The 9,211-nt window shown below is 40.0% G+C and overlaps 1 protein-coding gene across 1 annotated transcript; it reads right to left on the minus strand.

The window, feature by feature from the left end:
• Nucleotides 1-3,953: 3,953 nt before the first annotated feature.
• On the minus strand, nt 3,954-7,722 carry SOSTDC1 (sclerostin domain containing 1). Its single transcript, XM_086741910.1, has 2 exons — nt 7,486-7,722; nt 3,954-5,262 (listed from the first exon to the last, which is right to left on the minus strand). The coding sequence occupies exons 1-2, from the start codon at nt 7,688-7,690 to the stop codon at nt 4,847-4,849; spliced, it is 621 nt and encodes a 206-aa protein (XP_086598036.1). The 5' UTR covers nt 7,691-7,722; the 3' UTR covers nt 3,954-4,846.
• Nucleotides 7,723-9,211: the final 1,489 nt, after the last annotated feature.

Raw genomic sequence — 9,211 nt, forward strand, 5'->3', positions numbered from 1 at the left:
ATTCTAAAAAGAGATTTAAAATAGTTCTGTATCAAAAAGCCAGTGTGCTTTAGTACGTTTAGTAGAGAACAGCTAAAGGTTTAAACAATGAGACAATAGCACTCTATTGTACAACTACTAAAATAGGACAGGAGATAGCAAATAGGCAAAGCGTTCAACAAAACACTTTTAGGTGATTTAATATGTTTTACTTACGTAGATGGTAACAAAGGTTACTTTTTGACAGCAGTTGTCTTTCGGGTTTAGTAAACAGAACTGTTGCCGTGTACTCTGATATAGGGTTCTTTTCCAGGAAGATGAATTTTTAAATTTTCCTTTACATTCATGAAGTACTATATTCCACAAACAACCCTATTTAGTCAGTGGTCCTGATTTTCATTTATATCAAGACATCCTCTGTATTTCTTTGTGGTTGTATAGAGGCATTAAGAAGGCCTGAACTCCAGCTAAGTAATGTAACACTACCTCATTCACTATAATATGTTGTCAAACAAAAGTGAGCTAAGAAAAAAACAAACTCACAAAGTGGAGTTACAGTCTAGTGTTTGTAGAGATTTTTCTCAGCAATTATTTTCATGGCATGTGGTTTGATGAGCATTAATTAAGAATGAAGAGTATTTTCTTGTCAGGGAGTACTGAGGAAGGTAGATGTTTGAATATTAACTCAGTGGTAGGCAATATCAGTTGCAAATTACACTTTTCTAGTGTGTCAGTCCACATAACTCATACAATGAGTGAGCTGAAGGGCTGGATGTCTTTCAGAGAGATGCATGGGCAGGCTTTTTGTTGTGGGGGCGATGTTCAGGCAAAATTAACAAATCCAGTGACAGAATGTCTGCTTAACTCATAAATCTCTAGAGAATTTTCAGTTTTAGCTTGGAGCAGTGTTTATATGTATGTCAATGAACTTAAAATCAAAGCCCCTTGCCTGGCCTACGGGAGAGGAAATGCATCATGAGAACAGGATACCTGCCAACACGAAGGATTCCTTATAATTTTCCACTGAACACCTCCAGGTTAATACTGTAGCAACAAGACTCTCACAGTGGAATGTGTTGAGCAGTCCTTTCTTGATTAATGCTGTACTTCTTCAGGAAGGATATAAAGGTCAAGGTTAGGAGGACTACAGTGATTTACTAGCAGAAACCTGTTAGGTATTTTTAAGGGTGTTACTCAAATGTCTGCTTTATTTCCAAACAAATGACTGAACTGGGACTGGGTGGTTTTGATTCCAAGGCTGGTGGAAAGGAGAGAGCAACAGATTTGTAACTACTACTAAAAAACTGACTAAATAAACTTGAGAAGTTCATTTATTTTGAGGGCCTTTCTCATCTGGGCTGCGAGTGTCAGACCCTTCTGACTTGCGCAGTTGATAAGGTCTTAATGATGCATACTGTCTAACACTGCTTCTACAAAGTGTGCCTCTGAGTGCTACCATGCTATCAAAGCAATCAGCATTTGGCTAAGTTTGTTTCTAGTGATGTCTAAGGAAAATTGATTTCCATTCATTATAAAACAATTTATCCCCTAGCTGAGGACAGTTTTCATCAACTCAAAAGTAATGAAATAATGGTGGCAGATTAATAGATTATTTCTAATTTATTCACTTTTCGGTTTCTAAATAAGCTAGTATGAGAATTTACAAAATTACTAAGTTGTTTTTAAGATGTTTGAAACGCTTTTTAAGAAGCTCCTGGACTTAGTGATCTGCCCATACAATAGGATATTATCGAGAAAGTCAACTTCTATATATTCTTAGTGTAATAAATCTAGACTATTTAGTGGTCTAGTTTGTGTAAAAACTTATCTGATCTGCCTCTACTTTGTACTTTTTCAAAACATTTACATGCTTCTTGTATCTATTTGCCCTAATATTTCAGGTGAAAACTAAGGAAATTCTAGCATGTTTGTCTTTCCTTTTTAACTCTGAAACAAACGTAATATTTAAAATTATTTCAGTTTAAGCAGTACTTTTTTTTTCATTGCATCTTTGAGAAACTTTGGCAAGATTCTCCAGTGTAGATAGAAGAGCCATGGCCCATATCCTGCCCACTGCAACTTTACATGTTGGAGACTCTCCATGTAGAGAAAACTAGTTGGATGTACTCGTATAATGGCTTTTGTCTGGATCCTTGGATACACCCCAGTGAGTTCACATGCAACAGGATAGGTAGATTCTATAGACGAGATTGGAGCATTCAGAGCTAGGAGATTAGTCACAAAGAGTAACATTATTCCCTAAGAAAATTCAAGATTAATATATTTCTAACATGGCTTTCCTGCAGATCTCCCCCACAAAAGGCCAAAGTCATGGCCAAAGAACAGACCTTAGCAAACTCAGGTGGCACTTCAAAGTTAAGTCACTGCTGATGGACAAAGCTCCTGCTGGCTTCCCTCATGTTCTCTCAAATATGCCAGACTTAAATGGGCCCCATGGTCTTTCTGTAGCATGTCCAGCAAGATTTCATGAAGTCACCTTAATGGAAGTGTGTCAAGTTATTCCCCTTCAGGTAATTCTTTGTGAAAAGACAAACTAGGAGTTGTTATCTCTATTGCTAAGCGCAAACTCTTAATAAATGTGCATATTGTTCCTGTGGTCAAACTTCACTGACTGCAGAGGCGTCATGAGCAAGATGTGTGTGTTTTTTCACTGTCCTTATTTCTGGGAGTCAAACACAGAAGAGGCAGGGCAACTTTACTGATGTATAGTGACTTTTGGCTTTGAAAATAATTTTGGTTAAACTTTGTTCCATTAACTCAGTCATTTGTGCTTTATCATCTTGAAAAAGTAGCTGGAGAACAATTTAAAAATGGATAGATGTTTGGCATTTGGGAATAATCTTTCCCTCATAAAATGAATTGAATGAGACTATAATGTCTGTTAAAAAACTAGGATATCTATAGGTCTACTGGACTGATATACCTAGGAGTAACATCATGTCACCTCTTTCCCTGCTAATTCCTTTATTCATCATCTATCCTCCTAGGCTTAAGAGAAGTATAAATGGTCTCTGATATCATACTGATATTTTCACAATCACAGAACTGAACTTGAAACAACTAGGTCATTAATGCAGTGTTTTTTAACTACCACCATGTAGGTAACTTTTTTTTTTTTCTTCCATATAGCAGAGAATTCTTGAAAGTAGCTGTGAGGAAAAACTCATTAAATTTTGTCGATAAAATTTAGGATTCAGTAAGTCAAGCAGCAGTGGTGATTTTCAAACAGTTCTACATTAATGACCAAGGAAAAATCTCTTCTAAGAACTTTATGAGTAATCTTTTCTAATTAAAATGCAAAATAGAATGAGATAAAGAGAAGGTGAGACCTTATCAAGCAAGACTTTTCATTGCTCTCTTCTTGTGTAATCTTTTCTTTGGGTGCAAATGGGTTGTGAAAGTTAATGATTTAAGAGCAGCAGAATCCCATGATGAAATCTTGCCCGTAGTATTTCAATATAGTTTGAAAGATTAAGAACAAGTGATTCATGGACTATGTGTTCAAAAGTAGATTCCTTATTATGTATTTCCTGATATATTCTGTAAGAATTTGTGGATAATGTGCAGGACTCTATTGGCAATATGGGAAAGATGAAACTGCATATTATTTTTACCATTAACCTTTGACTAATTAAAAGAAAAAAAAATGTGGTGTCTTACTAGCTTGTAAAACTTTTGAAATACAGACTTCTGCAATGTACAACTTGAGAACTGTTAAATAAGAACCTGGCTTGGACCATGAATAAGCACCATCTGTTAAATGGCCATATAAGATTTTTACATCCAAAAAGAATCTATGGGAAGATTTTTTTGATGTTAAATATCACGGATAGACTTTTTTAAACCAAATAATGTTCTCCCACTTTTTAAGATTAAATGTTGTGACTGTTTAAAATATATGCATTTTTGTACATAAAGCCAGACAAAACAGTTTTTTAGCAGTATTTATTTTTGTAAAAAAAAAAAAAAAAGCAAAAAACAGAAACCAATGAGTTTGAAAGGAAGTCATCATATCTATCTTTTGATTGCACACTTTTAAACAAAAATAATACAGAGTGGAGAATGAAAAAAACAATTTTTATGTTGCTACTTCAAAATAACACCTAAGTCTATGAATGTTCAAAATGAAAATATATATACCAAGAATACTAAAATGTCTATTTTACATTATCTACAAAATGTATGTTCTAATCCAGCCATAGGAAAATACTTTGATACATGAGAAAAGCTATAAACATAAGAACATTTTGGAGAGAAATACCACACATAAAAGCTCATTAAATAATTACAACAACAAATAAATAGTTTGTTCAGCTTTACTTTTTGATTGCTGCCATGCATATTTTAATTTTTGGTATACTGAGATAAGAGAAAGGTCAGCATGCAAGGCATTTTTTTTTTAGAATGACTCTGAAAGCAGATACTAGGTGTTGTATTTTTAAGCTGTTGTCAGAAGTTCATAAAACATAATATGGAAGGCAATAGATGTGATAACTGTTCTCATGAAAACACACAACAAAGCATCTTTTTACAAAATAGACTTCAGTGAATATTCATGGCAAATTTTCTTTGCCTCCGTGGCTGGAGAAAATGTCAAAGTTTGTAGTGTGGGTTTGGAAGCCTTGTGTTATTCCCCATCTTGAGCATTTGGAAAATCACCCAAAAGGTTCGTATGCTGAGAATGCCCCTTTTGAATTCGGTCAAAGCAATAAGCATGTAGTGTCAACTGAGAACACAGCAATGGCAGACTTGTCTTTAAGCAGTCAGAATGGTAAAGCAATGGTTACAGGTGAGTTCAGTTTTGGCAGGAGGAGAGGGAGATGAGAGAGGAGGGAATGTCTGACTTCTAACTTGTACTATGTTTGCTGGATTTACTGGCTCTTTTCCTCTCTTTGTGATGCTGGATAGGTTTTGCTTGAGAGGTTCCCTCGAAGTTGTGGCTGGACTCATTGTGCTGCCTGGTGTATCGCTTGCACTTGCAGGCCGTGACCACAGTTATTTTGTAGGTTCTTATACTTCCATCCTGGCACTGAAGCTGGATCCTCTGGGTGCGAGTTTTGTCATTGACGCATCTCCACTCTTGCGAGCTCCGCCTGCTCCAGTACTTCGTTCCGTAACCTCCTCCAATCCAGTTGGGGAGCAGTGGCAAAGGGAGGCACTCACCAGCACAGACCAGCTCCTTCAGTGGACTGATGCTGGTGCACTGGCCATCTGAAATGTACTTGGTGGATCTCAGTTCCCGACAGCCCACTTGAACGCGATCTGCAGAATGCACAGAATAATAAACATTGAGATTCAGAAGGGAGAGGTTTCCTTAACCAATCATTTTCACATTAACAAGCTATGTTTTGCAGAAGTTAAAGTAGGCTGTAATCTTCACAGGACATCTCTTTACTGTTGTGTCCCCCAACACAAGGGCCTGAAGCGCTGATCGTATCTCTGGGTATTACCACAGCATAAAGAAATCATAATGCTATATGTTTCAGCAGTTGTGGTAGAAGAGGCAATTTTATTCTCTATCCTTCTTCTCAGGGACATACCTTTTAGAAGAGAAAAAAAATGCCCCAAGGGAAGAAATGTTTCCTGCTTGTTCTCAGTCTAGGGAGTCTGCTCTGTGATGTTTACAACAATTACATTGGATCATTAGCAAGGGGGAAAATAGTGCTTTGGAAACTGTTTCTATGCTTTTAAATGCATTTCAAATAGTGTGTTTCTTCTCATTCCACAGTTACAGTGGACTGAGTCTCCCATGAGCGCTGCTGGTCTGAGCACAGATACTGCAGAAGTGATAACGGCTGAAGTTACCAGGGAGTGATGTTGGGCATGCAAAGTTTGAATGATTAGCAGTAATGATTTCAGAGTGGTCGTTTTGCCCTCAGGGTAACACCATCTTTGTATCTGTAGTAGTCTTTATATTATTATATGTAACGTAGAGGATCCTGCAGATTCTCTCAGGCAACTGACATAGAATCAACACGCAGAGCTTCTCATATAGGCATGTTTGTACCCGTCTGTATGTGCACCTCTGCACCCTGCAATAAACACAACTGTTTATTTCTGTAATTACACTTTGAAATAAACGCCCACAGTGCGCTTAATTTTAATAAGCAATCTTTACTGGCTGTGCTCTCTCTCTTTCTGAAGGACAATTACAGCGCAGATTCTACACACAATGCAATTAACTAACGCCTTTAAAATAGAAGTAATTACCAGAAACATTTTAGAGTGAATCATAAAAGGCTTTGAAGGTACATCTACATATCACAGTTACAGGCTGCTTCTGTTTCTACTTGGATTTTTGGATGCAAGTTCTGAACAGAGACACTGAGCTAAGATTACTTCACCCTGTCCCCTGTGTCTCTGGATGGGACAGTCAGAGGGACTGTGAAGCTGCAGGCTGATCCAAGGGACTGTTTACAGGACTGTTCTCCTGTCTACCTCACAGAAAAGATTCAAGCTTGCCTTCCTGCAGCTGCGCTCAGGAATGTACCTGGAAGCAGCTGGTCACGGATTTGAGTTTGTCTCTCCTTCTGTTTTTATGTCGTTCCTGGCTCAGCTTTTCTTCAGTGACAGCTCATTGACGATGAATACCTACTGGGCTGCTCCAGTAATCTCATAATGATGAGGTGTTTCCTGTGCACTTAAACCCTTAGCATTCATAGAGGCTGACACACCTGGCTTAGCTGAAAGGTATAGGTGTCACTTTTTGCCTTCACTTTCCAGGGATGACGCTATTTTTATCTAATCGTTGTGGGTGGGTTGGTGTGTGTGTATGTGTGTGTCTCTATTTGGCTTTCTTTAATTTTAAGGAGGCGGGCAGGGGAGGGAGCGGATAAAGTCAGCAGAAGGTTTCCAGATCCCCGTGTATCTGACATATACACATCAAACTCGGCAGGAAAAGACTAGATATAAAAAGGCAAGTTAGAGCAGAGATCACAGGTAAATTATGAGCTGATTTGTTTACTTTTGCTGGAGGTGTTAAGCAGGTAAGTGCTAGAGCAGGAAGTAAAACTAAACAGCGGGAACAAAATTTTGGAGTTTTTTATTGCATTTGAAAAGTAGCCCAGACACCTCCCTTGCCCACAGTGGGAGGGTGAGTTAAGAAAGCGAGCGCTTTGCAAATACCTCTCTTCTCCTTTTCCTTTCCCTCGCCTCCCCGCCGGGATAACCCATCAAACGCGGCGTTCCCGGGTGAGCCTCCCTCAGGAAGTGACCTGCCCGAGAGAGCCGGTCCTGCCGGACCCGCACGGGGGAGGGAGCCTTTGCCTGCGGGCCGCCCGGCGAGGCGGGTCCCGGCCAGCAGCCGCCAGCATCTTCCCTCGCCCGGCTTCCCCAGGCGCTGGTTCCCCGCAGCGCCGCGCTCGGGGGTCGGGGAGGCAAAGCGCTCTGCGGCCGGGGGGCTCCGCGCCCGGGGTCGGTGCCGGCGGGGAGCCGCCGCTGCCGGAGGACCGAGGGTGGCGGAGGTGGCACCGGGAGGATACTCACTGTTACGGTCGGATCCAGTGCTGGTGTAGTGCCTGCCTCCGTTCCTGGCTTGATTCAACGTGCTGTTGCTGCTTGGGCTCGCTGCAGCGGGTTTAACAACGTGTGAATAAAGTATCTCTGTGGCATCGTTCTTGAAAGCCGAGTAGCTTTTCGTGAAGATGCAAGCTAGGAGAAAGCCATAGAAGTGAATGGCAGGGAGAAGCATGGTTGGTTCAGTCTCTGTCTGACAGAGCTGGATGAAATCTCTTCTGCTTCTTCTGGGTAACTCTGAAATTGCTCTTGAAGGTTTCCTTTATATATTCAGAGAGGCTTGGCATTCATTCAGGTGTGAAGTTGTGGATAGCTTCAGAATGAAAACCCACAAAAGGGGTGGGATCCCTACATGAGCCTGTGAAGACCTTTTACCAATAGGAGAGAAGACTGCAGTATAGGAGGAGTTAGATACACTCATTGCAGGGTTCCTGTTTGGGGCTTTGGAGGGTATCAGAAAACTCTTAGGCACCACACAGCAGCATTGGGGCTGAGACACAGAGGCTGCCGGCTCTGCCCTGCCATTCCGTGTGGCCCTGCATGCCTGGCATTTTTGTGCGATGTGACTAACGCGGTGTCAGAATGAGTCTCTCTCGCTCTGGTTATGCAAAGTTATGTCCCCTCTTCTCGAATGTGACTTTCAGAAGACTTGCCAGCTCAGTAAGGATGCAAAAGTTTATAGAACTTACAGAAGATTGCTAGTTACACAAATACTGTCTGCTCTATACCCAGATCACTTTTAAAAAAATATTGTGAATAATTTAAAGCTGCCTCTAGATGCTTTAAATTATGCAGCTTTGATCAACAAGGAGCATTGCTAGAGAAACTACTTGTTTTAGGGGAATATCTCTCCCTGGTGTGCAGAGTTACAAGTATGTATTTCTGTATCACTGCGCATAAAAAGCATCTCCTCTAGGCTCCTTAGTACAAACATATCCATATTCATAGCCTCTCGCTATGCTCATTCACCAAACCAGTCTTTTTTAGTTCTTTTTTTTTTGCCTAGAGCATTCTTATATTTTTAATGTATTATTTCATGTGATAAAGAAAACAAAGAGTAATAATCATTATTTTGGCATACTATTTTACTGTGTCACACAGTTATTTGATTTTACATAAAATTATATGGCCCAAATCCAAATGCTAGTGTAAGTTGAGATGCTGTCAGGAGGCCAATGCTTGTCTGCATCATGGTGAATACTCTATAAATTTTCATTGTAACTAAAACAACAGTGATCAACACTGAAAGTGATAGTGTTCTAATTAAAAGGAGACCTTTTTCTTGGGAAAAAGCACAACCATGAAGGAGGCCACATTACGTAAAGGTCGGACTCTAATTTCACTTACACTTTTTGTAATAGAGTTGATATCTGTAGAGTCATCCTGGATTTTATTTGCTGTAGTGAATGCAGAACTGGAACACAGGTCAGTTATCTTTACTGTCAGGGTGAAAATCTCAGTCATTCAGAGAAGACAGCTTTGTTTCATCCTACTCACAAGCAGGCATTTGTCTGTATCAGGCACACTTCCTCTTGCATCACTAAGAAAGTTACCCTGGATTTCAGCAGGAGTAAGGACAGATCCACAGTAAGTGCCAAATTGATAGCCTTTGCTTTAAAGACACCGGAAAAACAGGAGTGGTGGAAGGTGAAGTGAGTTTTACTGGCAGAGCTGTGTGTGGGGAAGTGAGTTGATT

This window comes from Chlamydotis macqueenii, chromosome 2 (genome assembly GCF_036417535.1).
Source record: "Chlamydotis macqueenii isolate bChlMac1 chromosome 2, bChlMac1.mat, whole genome shotgun sequence".
NCBI lineage: Eukaryota > Metazoa > Chordata > Aves > Otidiformes > Otididae > Chlamydotis > Chlamydotis macqueenii.

Coding starts and splice junctions, on each gene's coding strand:
- SOSTDC1 (XM_086741910.1), bottom strand. CDS start 7,690: ATGCTTCTCCCTGCCATTCACTTCTATGGCTTTCTCCTAGCTTGCATC. Junction 5,263..7,485: donor CACTGGATCCGACCGTAACA/GTGAGTATCCTC, acceptor TGCATTCTGCAG/ATCGCGTTCAAGTGGGCTGT.